Source organism: Trichomycterus rosablanca, chromosome 11, assembly GCF_030014385.1.
Source record: "Trichomycterus rosablanca isolate fTriRos1 chromosome 11, fTriRos1.hap1, whole genome shotgun sequence".
NCBI lineage: Eukaryota > Metazoa > Chordata > Actinopteri > Siluriformes > Trichomycteridae > Trichomycterus > Trichomycterus rosablanca.
Window position 1 is genome coordinate 12,869,499 of NC_085998.1, and position 24,974 is coordinate 12,894,472.

The 24,974-nt window shown below is 40.7% G+C and overlaps 1 protein-coding gene across 9 annotated transcripts in view; it reads left to right on the top strand.

Moving 5' to 3' along the window:
- celf6 (CUGBP Elav-like family member 6) overlaps nucleotides 1–24,974 on the top strand; it is a 237,279-nt gene that overhangs the window by 188,040 nt on the left and 24,265 nt on the right. For 8 of the 9 annotated variants that reach the window (XM_063005170.1, XM_063005176.1, XM_063005173.1 and 5 more), the window contains 3 exons: nucleotides 3,416–3,495; nucleotides 19,488–19,655; nucleotides 21,242–21,383. In XM_063005170.1, coding sequence (XP_062861240.1) covers nucleotides 3,416–3,495; nucleotides 19,488–19,655; nucleotides 21,242–21,383 — 390 coding nt within the window. The remainder of the gene's footprint in view (nucleotides 1–3,415; nucleotides 3,496–19,487; nucleotides 19,656–21,241; nucleotides 21,384–24,974) is intronic. The other variant, XM_063005175.1, reaches the window with a different exon arrangement.

A 24,974-nucleotide genomic window follows, 5' to 3' on the forward strand; every position in this document is an offset into this window, starting at 1 on the left:
CATGACGTTAAAATCCTAATAAATAAATAAACATTCCCAAGGGTCTTTTTATGAACCAAGAACAATTCAGAATTATATTGTGGAACATTATATTGCTCCTTTTTAGGCTCTGAAGAATTCTAATTGCTTATAACACATTTATAAACACCTGTGAGTTAAGATTTAAACCAAGTAAGAACTGTCTGAACTGGGCATATTCAAAGCTTATTCTAATTAATGTTCTAGTTTGTGGTGCCAAATGCTGCATGTTGTAGGGCAGTTGTAGCAGTTAAGGTACTGGACTAGTAATCAGAAGGTCACTGGTTCAAGCCCCACCACTGCCAGGTTGCCACTGTTGGGCCCTTGAGCAAGGCCCTTAACCCTCGATTGCATAGACAGTATGCAGTCTGCTAATAAAAGCGTCTGCTAATTTCTGAAAATGTAAATGTAACTGCATGTAGGTCCAACAGTACTGAAACGGACAAAAACCACTATCTGATGCAAGTGGGCCATTTAGCACCTTAGCTAATGCTGATTCTGTTCTATTAAGCTTTTAAAAACAGGATTAAAATACATCATACTTGTTCTTAATAATGAGAACATTACTGTTGGACAACAACTTTCTCTGAACCCCCAGACAACACTCATCTATGAATTCCTGAGAATTTGAATAAGTGTATAATAATTATGAACCATGGCCTGCCATTAGCTTTGAGAGCAGGCCAGAAAGCATGCATAGAGTATTTATCTCAATCTGGAGATGACCCTTAGGAGGCACTAAGCCATTTCAGTGAAGAGGTGAATATTCATTTGTATATTGATGAGCTTAGCACTGGGGTGTGTGTGCTGTGTGTGCGTGTGCGTGTGTGGTTACTCTCCTGGGTGAAGCTATCAGCAGCTGTAATTTGAGTGAATCATTGTTTCGCCGCCTGTGGCTTCTACATGATGAATATGTTGTATATGAAAAAATCTAATTGGGATGTTGAGCTCCCATTTACAAAGCACCAGCAATGCAGTGGTTTTAAGACAAAAAGAGAAAAAAAAACCTTAAGCTGTAACACATCAGTGCAGTTTCCCATCATTTAAAAATACTTTAGCCTCTGGTAAGTAAAAGTAAATGGACTGCATAATTCCAGTGGTATTCCCAATTGGTCCTAGTTTTAAAGGAGCTGGACATTATATTCAATGAGATGAGTCTGGAGAACCCTGTGGGGGATTTCAGCCTAACTTTAGTTGGGAAAGAAGTATTACTACTGCAGTGTTAAACTCAGTTTGAATTTTAAAGCCGTTTTAAGCCCCCTTAAGTCAGATCACGAAAATAGATTATTTAAAATATACACTACCAAGGGTATACACTAAAGTGCCAGTAAAAACCAGGGACTATAGTGGCTGGTGGTGGTTCCATAATGATATAGGGTTTGTTTAGCTGGCGTTCCACGTCTACAAACGTATCTGACAGATGAACGCTTCTTTCTGGTACATGGAACAGTGTTCTCCTTGCCAAGGTTGGTAAGAGAATCCAATCTGTCACTTGATGCTGAGCCGAATTGTTTATCTTGATGGTCAGATGCAATGTAAAAGACACTAAACCAGATCTGTCATGAACTAGAAACTGTCACAAACAGGTGGCATTCCCATAGTTAGGGGAATTTTACACTGACAGTCAAAATTTAACTTAATTGGCCACAATGTACTTTTAGAGGAGAACTGATATACACTATATTGCCAAAAGTATTCACTCACCCATCCAAATCATTGAATTCAGGTGTTCCAATCACTTCCATGGCCAGGCATGCAGACTGCTTCTACAAACATTTGTGAAAGAATGGGTTGCTCTCAGCAGCTCAGTGAATTCCAGCATGGTACCATGATAGGATGCCACCTGTGCAACAAGTCCAGTCATGAAATTTCATTGCTGCTAAAAGTTCCACAGTCAACTGTCAGTGCTATTATAACCAAGTGGAAAGTGTAAACTGGACTGGCAGTGGAGACGTGTTCTCTGGAGTCCTGAATCACGCTTCTATGTCTGGCAATCCGATGGACGAGTCTGGGTTTGGCGGTTGCCAGGAGAACGGTACTTGTCTGACTGCATTATACCAAGTGTAAAGTTTGGTGGAGGAGGGATTATGGTGTGGGGTTGTTTTTCAGGAGTTGGGCTCGGCCCCTTAGTTCCAGTGAAAGAAACTCTTAATGCTTCAGCATACCAAGAGATTTTGGACAATTTCATGCTTCCAAGCTTTGTGGGAAAAGTTTGGGAATGGCCCCTTCCTGTTCCAACATGACTGCACACCAGTTCACAAAGCAAGGTCCATAAAGACGTGGATGAGTGAGTTTGGTGTGGAAGAACTTGACTGGCCTGCACAGAGTCCTGACCTCAACCCGATAGAACACCTTTGGGATGAATTAGAGCGGAGACTGCGAGACAGGCCTTCTCGTCCAACATCAGTGTCTGACCTCACAAATGCGCTTCTACAAGAATGATCAAAAATTCCCATAAACACACTCCTAAACCTTGTGGAAAGCCTTCCCAGAAGAGTTGAGGCTGTTATAGCTGCAAAGGGTGGGCAGACATGGGATGTCACTCAAGTTCATACGTGTGAAGGCAGACGAGCAAATACTTTTGGCAATATAGTGTATATAAGAGACAAACAATCCTAACAACACTGTACCTACTGTTGAGCATAATGGTGGCAGAATTTTACTCTGTTGTTTTGTTGCCAGTGGTGCTTTGTAGAAAATTAATGAAATAATAAAGTAGCCTTTAGACTAATTTATTTCAGTGAATCGTACCCATCACAGGCCTGAATGAGATGAAGCGGTGGTAAAACAGACAATGAATAAATGATTATTTTTTAGACAAAAGTATTTGGTACAAACATTCACTTACAGAATATAAACACTTGCAAAAATGCAGATTAAAATCCTAAAACTGCGTAAACTGACATGATACAAATGTACGCAAACTTTCAAACGTAATAATATTAGCATGGTCTTCTTTCTTTCGGTCTGTTGTAAAATTCTGCATGAGCCAATGCCACCTGTAAAATGATTTATATTGCTGTAATTTTGTCATCATAATCTCTATTATAAGAGACTGCACACAAATCACCGTGTGTAAATATTATACAAATTAATAATCACAAACAAGCCTCTCGAGAGGAAGCTGAGTGTGTGTGTGTGTGTGTGCTTGAGAGAAAAAGGAAGACCGACAGCAAGATTAGCAAAAGGACGCGTCGCTTCGTGCTGCTAATACATTCAACACAATTATCCAGATTTATTCAGCATGCTGTGGCTATAGCACACACGAATGGCAGAATACATTAACAAAGCAGATAACATGAAAACAATGGTAATGAGAGTGTTTGCCCTCTTCATGGCCCACTCTCACTCATTCACCCTCTCTTCTCTCTCTCTCTCTGTCTGTCTGTCTGTGCAGGCTGTGCCTTTGTCAAGTATTCCAGCCATGCAGAAGCCCAAGCAGCCATCAACAGCCTGCACGGTGGCCAAACCATGCCTGTAAGTCTTTATGTAAATAAATACACACACACACACATATACACATGTGGTGTCCAGGGTAAATTCTTGCTTTGTGCCCTGTGTTTCTGTGTTGGCTCTTGACCCATTGCAACCCAGATCAGGATTATTGTGCTAAAAATAAATGAATTAAGAAACTGTGTTCTAGTTTGACACATGCTGGTATGTTATCATTGATTTATTATTTTTCCATGTATCACTAATCCATTGTGTGTGTCTGTGTGTGTGTGTGTGTGTGTGTGTGTAGTACTACTCACTTTACTGTGACATTGTTGCTCATTAGAATCAGTCGAAAGAAATGTCTAAAGATTTTTTGAGCCACTTTATTAGGGAAACAAAATAATTTATGGACATTGGTTCATTTGGGAATTTCTTTGTTGGCTCATTATGAGTAGCCTTGCTGGTGTACATCCACTGACCTACCTACTGCTTCTGACAACAACAAAAACCACAAGTCAAAATCCAAAACACCACACACTGGATCAGGATGATTTAAGTAAATAAAACAAGAACTGTACAGAGATACATATTCATTTACATACACTGATCAGCCATAACATTAAAGGGCTGAGAATGATCCACCACCTAAATAATACCTACTCTGTGGTGGTCCTGTGGGGGTCCTGACCATTGAAAAACAGGGTGAAAGCAGGCTAAAAAATTATGTAGAGAAATAGATGGACTACAGTCAGTAATTGTAGAACTTCAAAGTGCTTCTGTATGGTAAGTGAAGCTGATAAAATGGACAGTGAGTGTAGAAACAAGGAGGTGGTTTTAATGTTATGGTTGATCAGTGTATATACTTATATATATATATGTATATACAGGGGTTGGACAATGAAACTGAAACACCTGGTTTTAGACCACAATAATTTATTAGTATGGTGTAGGGCCTCCTTTTGCGGCCAATACAGCGTCAATTCGTCTTGGAAATGACATATACAAGTCCTGCACAGTGGTCAGAGGGATTTTAAGCCATTCTTCTTGCAGGATAGTGGCCAGGTCACTACGTGATGCTGGTGGAGGAAAACGTTTCCTGACTCGCTTCTCCAAAACACCCCAAAGTGGCTCAATAATATTTAGATCTGGTGACTGTGCAGGCCATGGGAGATGTTCAACTTCACTTTCATGTTCATCAAACCAATCTTTCACTAGTCTTGCTGTGTGTATTGGTGCATTGTCATCCTGATACACGGCACCGCCATTGGATGCACATGGTCCTCCAGAATGGTTCGGTAGTCCTTGGCAGTGACGCGCCCATCTAGCACAAGTATTGGGCCAAGGGAATGCCATGATATGGCAGCCCAAACCATCACTGATCCACCCTCATGCTTCACTCTGGGCATGCAACAGTCTGGGTGGTACGCTTCTTTGGGGCTTCTCCACACCGTAACTCTCCCGGATGTGGGGAAAACAGTAAAGGTGGACTCATCAGAGAACAATACATGTTTCACATTGTCCACAGCCCAAGATTTGCGCTCCTTGCACCATTGAAACCGACGTTTGGCATTGGCACGAGTGACCAAAGGTTTGGCTATAGCAGCCCGGCCGTGTATATCGACCCTGTGGAGCTCCCGACGGACAGTTCCGGTGGAAACAGGAGAGTTGAGGTGCACATTTAATTCTGCCGTGATTTGGGCAGCCGTGGTTTTATGTTTTTTGGATACAATCCGGGTTAGCACCCGAACATCCCTTTCAGACAGCTTCCTCTTGCGTCCACAGTTAATCCTGTTGGATGTGGTTTGTCCTTCTTGGTGGTATGCTGACATTACCCTGGATACCGTGGCTCTTGATACATCACAAAGACTTGCTGTCTTGGTCACAGATGCGCCAGCAAGACTAAAATGACAGGTGTTTCAGTTTCATTGTCCAACCCCTGTATATATATATATATATATATATATATAGCAAGAAGGCCCTGGGTTTTATTTCCAGGTTGAGTGGTCTGGGTCCTTTCTGTGTGGAGTTTACATGTTTTCCCTGTGTCTGTGAGTGCTTTGGTTTTCTACCACAGTCCAAAGACATGCAGTCAGGTTAATTGGAGACACTAAAGTCCCCCTAGGTAGGTGAGTGTGTGTGTGTTATGAATAGCCATCCTGATCCAGTATGTGGTGTTTTTGACTTGTGGTTCTTGTTTTTGTCAAAGTGCTAGGTAGGTCAGTGAGTACACTAGCAAGGCTATTCATAATGAGCCAACAAAGAAATTCCCAGATGAACCAATGTCCATAAATTATTTTGTTTTCCAAATAAAAGAGGCTTAAATACACACACTTTGTGGACTGCACAGTGTTTATTAAATGGCCTTTTACAAACATTTGAAGAGTTTAGTTTGGACAAACTCCAGTGGCCTGCACATAGCTCTGAACTTGATAAAATGTTATACCTTTGGTATGAATGGGAACACTGATTGTGAGCCAGGACTTCCTGCCTTTCTAAGACAATTCATAAACACATTACACAGGGAAAAAGCTCTATAATTTGGTATAAATTATATGCTAACTGGTTTTCTTTATATAAATATATATATATATATATATATATATATATATATATATATATATATATATATATATATATATATATATATATATATATATACAGTGTATCACAAAAGTGAGTACACCCCTCACATTTCTGCAAATATTTCATTATATCTTTTCATGGGACAACACTATAGACATGAAACTTGGATATAACTTAGAGTAGTCAGTGTACAACTTGTATAGCAGTGTAGATTTACTGTCTTCTGAAAATAACTCAACACACAGCCATTAATGTCTAAATGGCTGGCAACATAAGTGAGTACACCCCACAGTGAACATGTCCAAATTGTGCCCAAAGTGTCAATATTTTGTGTGACCACCATTATTATCCAGCACTGCCTTAACCCTCCTGGGCATGGAATTCACCAGAGCTGCACAGGTTGCTACTGGAATCCTCTTCCACTCCTCCATGATGACATCACGGAGCTGGTGGATGTTAGACACCTTGAACTCCTCCACCTTCCACTTGAGGATGCGCCACAGGTGCTCAATTGGGTTTAGTCCATCACCTTTACCTTCAGCTTCCTCAGCAAGGCAGTTGTCATCTTGGAGGTTGTGTTTGGGGTCGTTATCCTGTTGGAAAACTGTTTTTCAACAGTTTTCGAAGGGAGGGGATCATGCTCTGTTTCAGAATGTCACAGTACATGTTGGAATTCATGTTTCCCTCAATGAACTGCAGCTCCCCAGTGCCAGCAACACTCATGCAGCCCAAGACCATGATGCTACCACCACCATGCTTGACTGTAGGCAAGATACAGTTGTCTTGGTACTTCTCACCAGGGCGCCGCCACACATGCTGGACACCATCTGAGCCAAACAAGTTTATCTTGGTCTCGTCAGACCACAGGGCATTCCAGTAATCCATGTTCTTGGACTGCTTGTCTTCAGCAAACTGTTTGCGGGCTTTCTTGTGCGTCAGCTTCCTTCTGGGATGACGACCATGCAGACCGAGTTGATGCAGTGTGCGGCGTATGGTCTGAGCACTGACAGGCTGACCTCCCACGTCTTCAACCTCTGCAGCAATGCTGGCAGCACTCATGTGTCTATTTTTTAAAGCCAACCTCTGGATATGACGCCGAACACGTGGACTCAACTTCTTTGGTCGACCCTGGCGAAGCCTGTTCTGAGTGGAACCTGTCCTGGAAAACCGCTGTATGACCTTGGCCACCATGCTGTAGCTCAGTTTCAGGGTGTTAGCAATCTTCTTATAGCCCAGGCCATCTTTGTGGAGAGCAACAAGTCTATTTCTCACATCCTCAGAGAGTTCTTTGCCATGAGGTGCCATGTTGAATATCCAGTGGCCAGTATGAGAGAATTGTACCCAAAACACCAAATTTAACAGCTCTGCTCCCCATTTACACCTGGGACCTTGACACATGACACCAGGGAGGGGCAACGACACATTTGGGCACAATTTGGACATGTTCATTGTGGGGTGTACTCACTTATGTTGCCAGCTATTTAGACATTAATGGCTGTGTGTTGAGTTATTTTGAGAAGACAGTAAATCTACACTGCTATACAAGTTGTACACTGACTACTCTAAATTATATCCAAGTTTCATGTCTATAGTGTTGTCCCATGAAAAGATATAATGAAATATTTGCAGAAATGTGAGGGGTGTACTCACTTTTGTGATACACTGTACAGTATATATACAGTATATACAGTATATATTCTTCCATTGCTCTGTGGTCTAGTTCCAATGCTCACGTGCCCATTGTTGGCGCTTTCAGCGGTGGACAGGGGTCAGCATGGGCACTCTGACTGGTCTGTGGCTATGCAGCCCCATACGCAACAAACTGTGCATCAGTGAGCCTTGGCCGCCCATGACCCTGTCGCGGTTTTACCTCTGTTCCTTCCTTGGACCACTTTTGATAGATACTGACCACTGCAGACCGGGAACACCCCACAAGAGCTGCAGTTTTGAAGATGCTCTCACAATTTGGCCCTTGTCAAACTCGCTCAAATCCTTACGCTTGCTCAATTTTCCTGCTTCTAATACATCCACTTTAAGGATAATTTTTTTTACATCTATTCTTGTGTTCATTTACTTTAAATACTGGTAACCGCTACTACTCCTAATCACAATTCCTCTGCGGCATACATTACCATGTTCTGGAGAGCCTCACAATATCACCGACCTTCGTTAACCTGTGTGCAGTCACTGCTGCTTCTTTACACCAGCCAGCAGTGCATTCTCACAGACAGCCATAGTGATGGACTAGCTTATTAAACAACGGCACCACCCAGTCATCCAGGTTTTATTAATATTTTTTTTTATTTAGTATGGTAGCAAAGCTCTCTAAAAATGCATATGATAAGAAACGTGCAATGTTTCATCTCTGCTGGCTGCATGGCATACTGTTGAACCATTTGTGCCGTGTAATAACCTGCTCAGTTGAACACTGCATGGTTTTGTTTAGAGCAGATTGTGAATCACTTTAACATCACACCAGAGTTAAAGTGCTGCATGAATATAATAAATTGATAAAGATGTTTCCTCCATGTGCTCTCAATAATAATTTTAGTGCAGGCTGTATCACAAGGTCATGGCAAATGTGCTCTGTCTCTGGAATATGTTCTGTTTCTCCAACGTGACATATGGACAGTGTTACAACCTGTGAGTTCATCTAAAGCCATCCAGACTCTCGTTAATAATCCATGTCATCTATACCTCATCTCCGGTTCCACACCTGTTCCCTTCATAGCCAGTCCAATTCTGAATGAGATTAATAGACAAGATGGTCATGAGTACTCAACCAAGCCACTGGGACCGCTGGGAATTTTCTTCATTTGCTCACTATCTCCACCACATGTTGTCAACACTAAAACAATGAAAAAAAAAAAATAAATAGTGAGAAAGAGGCAGAGTGGGAAATTAGTCTGTGATGAGACTATGATAAGAGTGGGGACGGTGCCAGCTGCAGGACTGGTCTTAGCCAGCGCTGGCACAGGAGCAGCTGGCTTGTGTATTAGCGAACGTAAATATCACCTGGCCGCAGATACATTTGGCCATAATGAAAGGATTTAATGGAACAGAAAGAGCAGATGCAGACACAGAAGGGCACAGTGGATGCGGGCAATCAGAAGTCCTCGGTCACTTCTCACTGGAAAAGTGTGTTGGACTTCTAGAAGTCAGTCTAGGTTCTAGAAATCAGTTTGAGTTGTATTACTGCATTTAAGCTCGAGAAGTCTGGGACAAAGGATTCGATTACTAAGCTGTGCTATCTGCTGATTAGAGTTCTACATACCAACAAGAACTCAAATACTGTATTTTTACACATTTAGAACTCAAATACATACACTGATCAGCCATAACATTAAAACCACCTCCTTGTTTCTACACTCACTGTTCATTTTATCAGCTCCACTTACCATATAGAAGCACTTTGTAGTTCTACAATTACTGACTGTAGTCCAACTATTTCTCTACATACTTTTTAGCCTGCTTTTACCATGTTCTTCAATGGTCAGGAACGTTACAGAGCAGGTATTATTTAGGTGGTGGATGATTCTCAGCACTGCAGTGACACTGACATGGTGGTGGTGTGTTAGTGTGTGTTGTGCTAGTATGAGTGGATCAGACACAGCAGCACTGCACTCACTGTCCACTCTATTAGACACCCACGATCTGGTTGGTCCAGCCTCTAGATGTAAAGTCAGAGACACTCGCTCATCTATTGCTGCTGTTTGAGTGGGTCATCTTCTAGACCTTCATCAGTGGCCACAGGACGCTGCCCATGGGCGCTGTTGGCTGGATATTTTTGGTTGGTGGACTATTCTCAGTCCAGCAGTGACAGTGAGGTGCAGTGAGATGCACAGCGCTGCTGTGTCTTATCCACTAATACCTGCCCTGTGGTGGTCCAGCATGAAAGGGGGCTAACACAGCATGCAGAGAAACATATGGGCTATAGTCAGTAATTGTAGAACTTCAAAGTGCTTCTATATGGTAAGTGTAGCTGATAAAATGGACAGTGAGTGTAGAAACAAGGAGGTGGTTTTAATGTTATGGCTGATCAGTGTATATTGTGGCATCTGCAAGACATAAGGAAACATTCCTGCTCTTTGATTGTAAGGGAAGGTTCTCTTTATTTGCAATTGTACGCCCAGCTTTGCAGCAACAGTTTAGGGAAGGCGCTTTCCTCCTCCAATATGACTATTCCCCTGTGCACAAAATAAGGTCTATAAAGACAGATAGAAAGCTTGGTTTAAAGAAACCCTACAGAACCCTGACCTTAACCTTACTGGACAGCTTTGGGATGAACTGGAACATCAATTGAGGCTTTTTTGACCAACGTCAGTGTCAGCCATACAAATATCAAGTCAAGTCAAATGTATTTGTATAGCGCTTTTTACAATGGACACTGTCTTAAAGCAGCTTTACAGAATCCAGGACCAACAGACAAAAAAAACCCTGATTGAGCAAGCCGAGGGCGACAGTGGCAAGAAAAACGAAATTAAAAATTGAACTGAAAGTTGTAACTAGCAAAAAAATAATTGGCGTTCTTCATTGTTCAGTCCAGTCTGTGATAAAGTCCGTTGTAAGTTCTGGACATTTTGGTGCAAACATGCCAGGGACCCATCCCATCTAGTAGGAGCAGCATTGTTGGCACTGCAGTCTCGACTTCAATGCTCTACTGAATGTGCACAAATTCCAACATAAGTGAAAAGCCTTCTTAGAAGAGTGGCTGTTGTTATAGGTGTTTTTGAAATGGGGTGTCCAACAAGCTCATGGTCAGGTGTCCAAATAATTTTGGTCATATTGTGTAGGCATATTTTTGACCAAGGAAATTTTGGGTTATTTAAAGAATTGAAATTCATGAAATGTGTGTGTGTGCGGATAAAGTTAGTGACAGTGACTGATGTTTATGCTACTAAAACACATTTTACCTCCATTGTGACAGAATAAATGGGATTTGTCTTATTTCAGAAAACAGCAGAAGCATTCTATTTATATTTGTCAAAACATCTGCCGTCATGTCAGCGCATGCGGGTGTAAACTATGTCAAATAAGTAAATGCACCCCGAAGGAGACCACTTTTAATTCCACGACAGTGCTCAGATTTGACAGAAGCTGGGCAGCGTATCTGTTTTCTTTTACTCCCATCTAATCCCTCAATTATACTTCCAGTATATTGTTTCTATCTTCGTGCGTCTGCTCTTCCTTACATCTCCGTGGCCCATGCAAAATCCAATATAGGTGCCCATCATGACTGTGGCATGTACTCTTCAGAATAGGATTAGTTTTTTTGAACCTGTGACAAATGCCTCAGTCGGACCTGTCAAAAAATGACGGCTCCCCGTTGCAGCTTATCAAATTCGGCAATTTCATTTTTCTGTCATGACGGAGGAGCCGGCCCGCGGTGATTATTGTGTTTGTTTGTGAGGATATAGCTTTCAGCTGAGATGGGGGAATAAACGCCTCACACTCCTGCAGTGTCTGTACCGCCTGCTGTCGCCCCAACATATCATCTGTGTCATGCCAGCCAAAGGGAGGCTGAGACGATGGATTGACCTTTGAGAGGGTTTTTCATATGAGCCTTTCATTTATTTATCCGCTCTATAAAAAGTCAACAAAGTTAATGAGAATACAATGAATCCTGTGTAGTATTACATGCAATAAAGTATACATTATACACTATATGACCAAAATTATGTGGACATATGTGGACACACCCATTGCTAACAAAAAAACATTATTCATCACACTATACATTTCATGTTGTCAACTTCACTACTAATCTCAACCAGCATCAGTCCCTGATCTCACAAAGACTCGACTAAATGGGCACAAATTCTTAAGTTAATGTACAATATGGGAAATGAGAGACACATGCCAAGCACAGAAACAATGAATGATCTAATGAATCCAAGCTTTCTTAATTCAGTTTCTATCATTTATTTCTGAATTAAACTATTAGGTTTTATTCTTCATCCCTTATTTGTAACCACTTCACCTTAGTTATTCTCATAGTAGATCTTTCAGGAAACCACGGAGAGTCCATCATAAGGCCTTATTTAATTTACCCCCTCAATTACTTACTCATTTACTTCTGGAGGCAAGTTACAGTGGTACTGTAAGTACTTTTTCAACCTTCTTATACTCTGTTCTTCAATGGTCAGGACTCTCCCAGGACCACTACAGAGCAGGTATTATTTGGGTGGTGGATCATTCTCAGCACTGCAGTGACACTGACACTGAAATATCCAGCCAACAGCACCCGTTGGGGGCGTCCTGTGACCACTGATGAAAGTCTAGGAGATGACCAACTCAAACAGCAGCAATAGATGAACTTTGAAGAGATTTGAAGGTGGACCAACTAGGTAGGAGTGTCTAATAGAGTGGACAATGAGTGAACACTGTATTTTAAAAACTCCATCAGCGCTACTGTGTCTGCTCCACTCATACCAGCACAACACACACTAACACACCACCACCATGTCAGTGTCACTGCAGTGCTGAGAATGATCCACCAATTGTAGAACTACAAAGTGCTTCTATATGGTAAGTGGAGCTGATCAAATGGACAGTAAGTGTAGAAACAAGGTGGTTTTAATGTTATGGCTGATGAGTGTAAGTATAACTCCTCACAGACAGTGACAGGAGGCAATCATCAAACCCAGGCCATCAAGAACTATGTTGCTGTAACGCACCCACTATACTAACTGTGCCACCCTACATTTTAAGTTTTTAGGTTTTATTTCTTTAGTTCTTTAGTTTATATTGCATTCTTCACAAGAAGATAAATAAGTGGACACACAATGATTTGATTGAAATGTCAGCTCTCTCCTGCTATAAAAAAAAAGTCGAAAAGAGAACGAGGAAAACTCCAGAAGAATGTGGTTAGCGTTGGAGGCAAGCATGTTTGCTAAGCATCGACCTCATTAAATCCAACAGTCTGGTCGCTCCACCGGTGGGGAGAGGAGGAACGGTGGAGAGTTAGGAGCGAACGGGGAAAAGGTCATGAGGTGGAATGAAATGAAATTAGAAAGGACAAAATAGCACCGCTCTACTCCGGCTCTGCACAGAATCGATTCAACTAATTGAAACGGCATCCCGGGCAGCGCAGCAGATGGGTCCCCGTGGGCCAAAGACTGTGTGACAGGATGTGATATGAAACCTGCAGAAGTTCTCACACAGCTGCCACCAAGCTGCTTCACAGCTGAGCTCCATGAGTTTGTTGGCCTTGAGCCCCTTCCTTCACACTACCAGTGGTTGTATATCTTTCTCACTTGTAAAAGGTTTACAGTTTTTTTCCCTAATTGGTTATGAGCAATGGTCCAACGCTGCAACACCCTTTATACCAAACCTCATATTATAATTTGAGAAAGAGCAAAAAAGACTTATGTTAGTCCTACATGTCATTGAAGAAGTGCTACATGTTTTATAACCTCTAGTGCATTGCAGTGTGTTGCTGGATAGTCAAATAATACAGCTTAAACTATTGCAGTGTAGTGGCTAACACCCACTGCTAACAGGCATATGAAAGCAATTATATAAAACAGATGATATGCTTTCAATTTTTTGCAACAATTTGTAAAAAGGCCTTATATGGCTTTAGCATAACTGTACCCTTGTGAACACATTCCTTAAAGCCATGGTTAATGAGTTTGGTGTGGTTGAACTCCAGTGGCCTGCACAGAGTGACCTCAACCCTAGCAAACACCTTTGGGATTAATTTTAACGTCAGTTGTGAGCCAGGGTAATCAACCCACATTAAGTGCAGGCTTCCACAGGCACAGAAATATCCTAAAATCCTAATAAAAGCTAGTGAAATGTATACACTATTTTTTAGTCGTTTAGTGTATCAGGGCTGGACACAAGGACACAAAATGTAAGATATTTTTTGTATTGTCAGACAGCTTTCTTTTTATTATTTATTAACTCCTTAATGGTCTGCTCAACCATTTGGTTGAGCTTACTTTGAGTCTAAATACTATACTAAATACTATAATCTGTATTTTAATAATCTTGTGCTGTATCTACTCCTTGGTTGACGTGTTAAACTCAAAAATATTGGTAGATGATTTTAAAAAAACAGCCTTTATAAGGTATGTCAACTTAAAGCGAGCAGCTGAAAAATCATCTATGAAAGTTGCATCATTTTTGTGATCATCTCAATCATTTAGTCAATTTAATCATTTAAAATACTTTGTGGCCGCTCAGGTGGCGCAGCAGTAAAAACACACACTAGCACACCAGAGCTGGGATCTCGAAGACATCGTACGTATCGAATCTCAGCTCTGCCATCCAGCTGGGCTGAGCGGCCACATGAACGATCGGCCTGTTGTTCATATAGGGGTGGGGTATAAAGCCGGATAGGGACTCCTCGTAACTGATGCACCACGACCTCTGCTGGCTGATTGATGGTGCCTGCACAGAGGCGGGGAAAGAGTGCATTGATCAGGGTGTGTCTCTCCGTACACAAGGCTGATTCGCATATATACACTCGCCTAGTGTGGGTGAAAAAATTCATACGGCTGCTGCCCACATGTCGGAGGGAGGCGTGGGTTAGGTTTGTTCTTCTCAAATCAGAGCGGGGGTCGGCATTAGTGGAGGGGAAGCTTGACGCAATCGGGCAACTGGACGTGCTAAAATGTTTGGAACAAAAGGTGAGAAAATGCATAAACAAAATATTTAAAAAAAATACTGTGCACTAGTAAAAAAAATACTAGTTGTTTGTATAGTCCCAAGAAACTAAGAAATGCAAAGAAACTATTTTTTAAACATTATTTCCTTGGTGAGACCATTAAAGGATTAATTAATTGTATGTATTTTTGCACATACCACATATCCATTACTTTAAATAGTATGAATTCAACTATTAAAAACCAACAGTGTCTGTTTTTTTGTGTGCATCTTTCACAATTTCCCTCCCAATCTAGTCGCATCCAATTACCTGATTGCATTACGCTTCCTCTGTACTGATGCTGATCCCCACTGCTAACTGACGAGAGCGAGACTGTCACATGCCCCCTCCGCCATGTGTGCAGTAGCTGACTGCATCTTTTCACCTGCACGAGGCGAGTTCATATGCGGATCAGCTTTGTGTACAGAGAGCCCACACCCTGATCAACGTTTTATTCCTCGACTCTGTGCAGGGGCCATTAATCAGCCAGCAGAGGTTGTAATTGCATCAGTTATGAGGTCCCTATTCGGCTTCCCACCCTGTATGAACAACAAGCTAATTGTGTTCGAACCAACGAGTTTGAAATGTCAGCTCTGGTGTGCTAGCGTGATTTGTACCACAGTGTCTGTTTGATGTATTTTTTTTACCTTTAAAAAACTGCTTCTGTTTGGTCATGTGGTTTCGGAGACAACTCAAAACGTTAAGCACAAAGCAAAACCCCAGCCTGGACTGGGTGCCAGTCTATTGCAGGGCACTGTTCAGTTTATTCAACTGAATCAATCAGCAGGCATTAGTTTAATTAGTTAGTTAAATTATCTATCCAACTGCTTAATATATGTATAATTTGTATAATCTGACTAATTTGTACTCTGATTCAGACCAGGCAAATATATCAAAAGGTATGAAAATGCAACAGCTAGTATAATGACTTTCTATTTACTTTGGGCTCATAACGTAATTAAATAAGTGCACTCAGGGGAATGACCTCTTAACACGTGTCAGCCTTTCAAACCTCCAGATATCACACTAGGAAACGTCTTTGTGCTCTGCTCCTCAAATTAATTAATTGGATGCAAACTAAGAAGTGTTATCAATCCCACACTGTATCTGCCATAAACCTCTCCCAGTAGTCACTAGCTCATATTTTTTCAGACACTGATGTAATTAGGACGCTATATCTGCTGAGCTGTGTTGGAAAGCTTTCAGAGAGGTACGCTGGTCTTTGCGGTTCTTTCCAATACACACAGCCAGAGCCCTAAGCTTTCACACTTAACCATCACTCATGACGCTCATCAGCTCATTGCCAGCACCCATCATTTTTCCTTATGGCAACCCGAGGGCCCAATTAAAGTGGCCGATGCAGGTCCGAGCTTCAGTATGCCTTCATCTGGACATTTCTCTTAATGCTGGTGTAATAAAATCCGTATGACAGAGGCCTGAACTACAGTTCCAAGAAAAGATGAAACACATTTAGACAGAAATAGAAACAGACAGTAATGATTTGCAAATCCATTTAAACTGCATCCAATTGAAAACAGTACACATCCAAAATAATTAATGTTTCAACAAATCTGAGGAACCTGAGGAAGCCAACTGCTGTCAGCGTAAAAAACATTTGGGATTGTTTTTTTATTTTTGGGCTTTATGGATTGCCAGATGGCAGCATATGTTGCTTCAAAATGTATATGTACCCCTGAGCATTATTGATACCTTTACAGATAGGGATGTCCCGATCACGTTTTTTTGTTCCCGATCATTACTTTTGATCCCGATCCGATACCGAGTCTTAAACCCGATACTTGTATTTTCTAGATATTGTCTAGATAAGAACTAGATAATACTGTTCACGCAGTGCACACTTCAGGTACATTACAGTTATTCAAATTAATCCAATGTATATGTTTAAGAACTGAATAGCTCTGCAGTGCTGTAGGAAAAAAATTGCCTGCATCCAAGCTATTGCTTAATGTTCTTTTATTTTTACAAAATAAAAGTAAACAAACTTAGTGCAGCATTGTAGTAGTAAAACTAGAACACTCAAAATGAAGTAAAGGTTCTTTTGAAGTGAAGTGTTTATTTTTTAGGTGCCGTATAAAATTGGTAGTAATTGGTAGATTGTTTGGTTAAATGATATCTGGTTTGTTTCTTATGAGCCACCGTACTTGTATGCATGTTGTAACTGTAACAGATTTTTCTGTGGTTGTATTGTGACAATGGTTTGATGGACGTTTCTACATGAAGTGAGTGTGTTTTGACCCTTTGGGGACTCCATAGTGCATGGAATAGCGTGCTTGGCTAACGCGATGACTCTAGCTGTCCGCTATTCAGTACCGTAACAGAAGAAGTTAATAAAGTGTTATGCTCCCGACAATTTGTGAATATACCGTGTATTTATTTCTTTATTAAGCAAGTGAATCACTACGATGCTCGGTTACATAACTAAGCCGATCAGAGTGCTTGATACTGAGATGTCGTTCAGTCTTGTAACACGTTAACTCGTAAAAGCTCTATGTTATGGTCCTGAAGTTTTCATACTCGGATTAAAAGTTATTGTTTTGTAAACCGGTGTGATCCTTGACTCACACACCATATAAATAGTAAAATTCTACAGTAATGAACGCAGCTCTGCTATTACCGCCTCGTGAAACGCTCACATTGCAGACATTACACTTCGCTGTTAGACTTGTTTCACTTTCCAATTTAAAGTATTTCCACACAGCGGACATGCTGACGTAAAACGGAGGATCGACTTAGGATCGGCCTTAGTAAAGCCGATACCGATCAGTTAAAAAATGCCTTGATCGGCCCCGATTCTGATCTTTGAGATCAGATCGGGACATCCCTGTTTACAGATGTACAAGTCACCTATGTTATTTGAACTAGTACATCTGCAAACCATGACTTTTATGCATTTTCTCCCCTTTTTCTCCCCCTTTAGCGGGTCCAATATGCCCAATTGCATCGTGCTTCCTCTCTGCCTATGCCGATCCCTGCTCTGACCGAGGAGATCGAAGCTAACCCACGCCCCCTCCGACACGTGGGCAGCAAGCCGCACGCATCTTATCACCCACACATTGACAAGTGTTGTGCCACCTAGCGTTGTGTACGGAAAGACACACCCTAAGAGCACTCTTTCCTCATCTCTGTGTAGGCGCCTTTAATCAGCCAGCAGAGGTCTTAATTGCACCAGTCTGACCCAAAGGTGTTCTGTCGGGTTGAGGTCAGGACTCTGTGCAGGCCAGTCAAGTTCTTCCACACCAAATTTGCTCATCCACGTCTTTATGGACCTTGTGCTTTGTGCACTGGTGTGCATTCATGTTGGAACAGGAAGGGGCCATCCCCAAACTGTTCCCACAAAGTTGGGAGCATGAAATTGTCCAAAGTCTCTTGGTATGCTGAAGCATTAAGAGTTCCTTTCACTGGTACTAAGGGGCCGAGCCCAACTCCTGAAAAACAATACACCATAAACCCCCCTCCACCAAACTTTACACTTGGCACAATGCAGTCAGTACCGTTCTCCTGGCAACCGCCAAACCCAGACTCATCCATAGGATTGCCAGATGGAGAAGCGTGATTCGTCACTCCAGAGAACATGTCTCCACTGCTCTAGAGTCCAGTGGCGGCGTGCTTTACACCACTGCATCTGACGCTTTGCATTGCGCTTAGTGATGTGGTGAGGCAGCTGCTCGGCCATGGAAACCCATTCCATGAAGCTCTCTACACACTGTTCTTGAGCTAATCTGAAGGCCACATGAAGTTTGGAGGTCTGTAGCGATTGACTCTGCAGAAGTTTGGCGACCTCTGCGCACTATGCGCCTCAGCATCTGCTGACCCCGCTCTGTCATTTTACGTGGCTACCACTTTGTGGCTAAGTTTCTGTCATTTCCAATTGCTTCCACTTTGTTATAATACCACTGACAGTCGACTGTGGAATATTTAGTAGTGAGGAAATTGTTTGTAGAAGCAGTCTGCATGCTTCATTGCCAGCTTGGTTTTATACACCTGTGGCCATGGAAGTGATTGGAACACCTGAATTCAATTATTTGGATGGGTGAGTGAATACTTTTGTCAATATAGTGTATCTCAGCACATTCATAAACATCTTCCCCAAACACTAAAGTATCTCCCAATTCTCGCGAGTTCAATCGTCACTGTGGATATTTTCACTCTCGCTAACGTCACTGTATGTTTGGAAACGGCAGCATTTGCGCTGGAGCTCTGAACACAGCTTAGTAAGAGATGACAAAGCAGAGCGGAGGTGCAAAAGATGAAACTCTACAGCAGCTTTACCAAGTCCTATTAGATTCATCAGATGAAACTGTAGGAATGTCATTTACTTGTGGCACTTTTGCAGAAACTTTTAGCTCCTGGGTAATTGGCAACCTGTGAAAATTGGGCAACACATTTTTAGGAATAGTACTTGCTATTATGTGTTGAGAAATACATTTTATTTACTTTCTATTCAATTTTTAGAGTAGGGGTTTGTAATCAGCACTTGATACTAAAATGGTATTTGATCTAAACGAGATGCAAAGACATTTATGCTCTCTAGGATTTCAGAAATTTCTGCTTGTGGCATTGTCAGAATCTATTTTGAAATATTTATTTTAAGTTTCTGCCTTAAGTACGAGTCTGAACAATCCTGTTAGTCACTGTCTGAAGGCTATTCCAGGAACACAGAAAAAATCTTAGACAGGATATATTGCAGGATCTCCTGCAGGGTATCAGACACAAGATAGTAGTAAACAATTGTTATCAATATTGAATGGTTGTTTCTTCTTTTTCCTTATGTTTTCAGGGTGCATCCTCCAGCCTAGTGGTGAAGTTTGCCGACACAGACAAAGAGCGAACTCTGCGCAGGATGCACCAGATGGCGGGCCAACTCGGCGTCTACAGCCCCATGACTATCCAGTTTGGAGCCTATGGAGCATACACACATGCTGTAGGAGCCGATACATCCATCATAGTATAGCAATGACTACTTTTTCTCTTACACTAACATCTATGTTATGCTGATGACAGACTGACTGTTTTATCAACCTTTGAACTTTCACAAAGTAATTTTACTTAAATTTTGGGTAGAACGTTTAAGATTATCAGCCACTGATTTAAATCATTTATTTATCTTTACTAACCGATTCATACTGACAAAGGTCTTGATAAGTCTGAATCCCACCTGGAGACCCTGGGTGCAGTGTAAAAATACATCCTGGAGAGAGTGAAAATCCATCACAAGGCATCACACCCACACATCCACACATCCACAATCTAAAATATCTAATCTAGAGTAGCCAGTACACCTACTGCATGTGTTGGGTAGTAGGAGGAAATCTGTTCTTACAGACATAGACTAGAGGTGAGGATTAAACCCAGATCCTCATGTTGCCGTGTGACTTGAGCTGAATCACTGTGCTACCTGTCAGTGGAACAGCCGTCACCTATTATTAAACCAAAAACTGTGGGGTTATTCCTAAAAATAATTCTTACTGACTCCCTGAAAAGAACTTTTGCATGTTTAAGCTTGCCTTGGGTTACTTCCTGTGTGAAGTATGACATTTTCTTGTGTTTAATTGGATTTTCTTCTGATTTCCTCAACCTCTGAGAAATAGTCTGTAGGTCGTCTGGCAGTGAAATTGCGCTTAGGTGGGTAGGCTGGATGCGTGAATGGATGGACGGATAGATAAATGTATGGATATAAATATTTATGTTAATATTAATTGGCTTGTATTGCCCAGTTATACACAGCCTGATTAACAGTGTGATTACAATAAATGTACGCTGCTTTTAGTACTGAAGACATCCTGAAATATCTCAGCACAATCATCCACATCTTCCACAACTCTAAAGTATCTCCCAGTTCTCTAGAGTTCAATCATCACTGTGGATATTTTCACTCTCACTAACGTCACTGTATGTTTGGAAACGGCAGCATTTGTGCTGGAGCTCTGAACACAGCTTAGTAAGAGATGATAAAGCAGAGCGGAGGTGCAAAAGATGAAACTCTACAGCAGCTTTACCAAGGCTTTTAGCTCCTGGATAATTGGCAACCTGTGAAAACTGTGCAAGGTTATGACACATCATTCATAGTAATTAGATTAGTCTTACACTAGAATATGTAAGAAATCTATGAATTCATGTAAATGTATTAAAATAAGTTGAATTGAGTGCTTTGTGCACTGAGAACGCAGAATAAAGCTAATGAAGAACAGTGAAAAATGTAAGAGTGCCTCTACATTCCAAATCTGTAAAGATTATGAGGCTCTCTCTTGTTATGCTCACCTCAAAGCTTTTTAGGAGGTGGAATGGGATAACCATCTCAAATATTGAATTTTTTTTTTTTTTTAATAAATAAAGCAAATGATAAATAAATAAAAAATGAAATAAAAAATCTAACCTAAAGAAAAAGTCATAAAAAATTTACAAAATAAAATTTAATAGGATTAATTATTGAGCCTGCTGGACTTTATCGAGACCTTTGTAGCACTTTTAATAACTTACTCTTGTTTGTTATTTCGTCACTTTTATGCTCATAATCTCTGTATTCTACTGTAGCAGATGATGCAGCAGCAGGCGGCGCTCATGGCTGCCACACAAGGCACATATCTCAACCCCATGGCAGCCATCGCGGCCGCACAGATGCAGCAAATGGCAGCTTTCAACGGACTGGTGGCTGCACCTATGACGCCCTCTTCAGGTGGGAGCAACTTAAGTGTTTATGCTGTACCTTATCTTTACTAATTACAGGCCTCGCCGGGTGCATTATACCGTTATGCTCAAAGTTACAGCTGTACTGAGCAATGAGGGGCAGGTTATGCCATGCTTCTGCATGTACACTGGTGCTATGGGCCCAGCAGCTGCAAAAGGGAGTGTGTTTGAAGTATCGTCGGCTTTTCGACAACATGTGCAAGGTGAAAGGAGTGAAACTTGACAAAAAAGATCAGCAAAGTGCTTGAAATTGTTAAACGGGTTTAGGTTTTCTCTGTTTTTTGTTTTGTGCCACCTGGGAAAGTGGCCAATCTGATGCCTTTGGATAAAGAGTCCTTGACAAAGTGATGGAGATTTGTGAAAGATAATCTTGGACCTGAGCTTGACCCCTTTTCCTCACTGCAGCGAGAGCTTGTGATGCCTCAACAATGATAAGTGCGCTGACATCCAGGGCTAAAAAAAAAAAATGAATTAAATAAAGTGTCCTTCATTCTCTCTCTCTTTCGCTGTCCCCTTTTTCCTGTCCGCTTGCGTGCATTTGTAATCCCTAAAGCCTACACAGCTAAGGTTATACCTATCAAATTTAATCCTACATGGCTTAAATGCCCTTCACCGCCGCAAGGAAAAAAATACATGGGCAAAGTAGATAAAAAAAACAGAGTCAAAAACTAACAAAGTGGAGATTAGATGTCACCATTGGCTGAGGAAAATACTTGACTCACTATGTGTAATCTAATGACATTCAGCATTAGTTCATCATCCTGCCTGAGTGCTGCTTTACTATGTTATTTGCTCTATGCAGCTATACATCCCGATTATATACTTATATAACTTCCTTAACAGTTCCAGAATAATTTCTAAATACTGACCCAATATATAGACTCAATCAAAACATAAATTAAATGTCCTTGTTTTTTTATATTTTATATGCACTTTACCTGCAATTTACCATATAGGCACTGAATACACACCAGTATGTCAGTCACTATTTGTACATGTTGCAGGCAGAGATGAGAGTCCGAGTCAAGTCACGAGTCAATATAATATACACAAAACATATATTGGAAATGTAGCGTAGAAATAAACAAATAATATGTAAGTTCAGATAAAAAACAACAACAGGTTAGCAACTGTATTTTGCCGTTTTACTGTATTTTGCCTAATCATTGTGCAAATGAATGTAATTTCCGTAACAAGAAAATACCAGTTAAAAGCTTAAACTGATATGTTTTGTTTTCATTGCAAAATAAAAGCGCGCGATAAATCACGACACAGCGGCCAAAATCCAAAACACAGCAAAAGAATCATAACCACTGCTTACCTTAGCTTATGTTCTTCCAGATGCTATTAAATTTATAACCCATAGAAATATAATCCGTTATTTTGTAAATGTGTGCTTATAATTAATAACCTCCAAACTTTTCCCGGTTGTGAAGTAAAAAAGTAAAACTCGTTAGAAAGCCAATCAAGCGTTTCATTAACACATCATCTGTGTGACGCAAACTGAATAAATGCAAATAACAGCATTTCTTACCAAAAATTTTAATCAGAAGGTCTGATTGGTTCAGAGAGCGGTCTTTCAACCATTAGCGGCAATTCTGTAGGAGCGTTCCATTTACCCCAGTTGTTCCTGTGAAGTGCACTACGTAGGGTATTCCACCGTTTTAAGTGAGATTCCAATCCAAAGGTAATGAAAATGTTCAAATGAAGTGAACTTCAAACTGTGTAGGGAATAGGGAGCGACGCTTCATCACTACGCCGGAAGCTGGTTGTAACATTTACCCATTGCGTGCGTTGCGGGTTAAGACGGCCGAAGCGTTATTAAAGAGCAGAAAATGTATAATGATAATAGTTGTAAAATATATATATATACAGTATATATATATATATATATATATATATATAATTGTGACTAATGTTAACACATGCTTTCGCTAGGGACTTGTTTGTTTACGAGTAATTGTTTACGAGTCGAGTCCGAGTCATTTAAAACGAGTCCGAGTCAAACCTAAAGTCGCTGTGTACGCGACTTACGTGCTACTCGGAGTCCCCATCTCTGGTTGCAGGTTAGCTGTAATCCCTAACAGTGATGATATTTTCAGTTTACACACAAAAGTAAATTGAAAACCTGTTATTCCATTACTGAAACACCTTGTGTACTTTTGCTTCAAGGGTGAACAAAAAGGTGTGTTTTAAACCTGCTTCAGGGTTTCTATTAAAAATAAAAAATAATAATAATATATAATAATAACAATAACAAGCTTGACATCTGCAACAACACAAACTTTATTTATGTAAATGTAAGTGATTTTTGTAGTTGTTGTTGGATTAGTTGCTGTAACGTTTTACTCTGTAAGAAACTAGGATTAAAGCTTCACTAATGTCTGTTGTTTCTGACAAATTAGTGCCACATGTTGAATCATGATATAAGTCAAACTTATTTTACATCAACGTGTTGTTTGTGTGTGTATTACAATTACTCCGTTATCTTAGACCTCTGTGGTTTTGGTAGTCATTTTATGTAAATGTAAACAGCAATAGTGGTTAAATTATTTAATATACTATATATGTAATAGATATGTAATGCTTTACCTTATTTATTTATTGATTTAAACGTCATGTTTTTTACGCTTTGGTTGCATTCATGATGGAACAGGTAGTTATCCGTTACACAAGATTCATTAATTTACAAGTTTAATGTTAAACACAGTCATGGAGCTTTACCTTATCAAGTTTGTTTTATCAAAGTTGTTGCTTTCATTAACAAAATATGCTTGGGTACGAAAGGAAAAATAATCATAGCTGTAGTCTACAGACAAGGATGGATCAGGATTTGCCTAAAAAATTTATGTTTGTTAATGTATGATTGCAATGAATTTAGTGAATTCACCATCTACAGTCCATAACATTATTAAAAGATTTAAAGAATCTGAAAAAATCTTTGTGTGTAAAAGGCAAGACCAATATTAAAACCAATATTAAATGGTTTTAATATTAAGCGACCTTTGATGCTTTTGATTATTATTATTATTATTAATGTACTTATTAAATAAATAAAAATGTTTGCTACAAAATGTAAGCCTAAGGTAAGAAAAAAATAAAACATAAAGTATTCAATGGCAAGCTGTAGCCTAGTGGTTCAGGTACTGGGCTAGTAATCAGAAAGTCGCTGGTTCGAACCCCACCACTGCCAGTTTGCTGCTGTTGGGCCCTTGAGCAAGGCCCTTAACCCTCATTTGCTCAGACTGTATACTGTAAATGTAATGTAAGTCGCTTTGGATAAAGGCGTCTGCTAAATGCCGTAAATGTAAATATGCTCTTTTGAGGGCAGTTATAGCCTACTGGTTAAGGTACTGGACTAGTACTCCAAAGGTCACTGGTTTAAGCCTCACCACTGCCAGGTTACTACTGTTGGGCCCTTGAGCAAGGCCCTTAACCCTCAATTGCTTAGACAATGTACTGTCACAGTACTGTAAGTCTGGCAGTGGTAGGAAGGCAGTGATAGCTCAGTGGTTAAGGTACTGGACTAGTAATCAGAAGGTTGCCGGTTCAAGCCCTGCCACCACCAAAGTTGCCAATT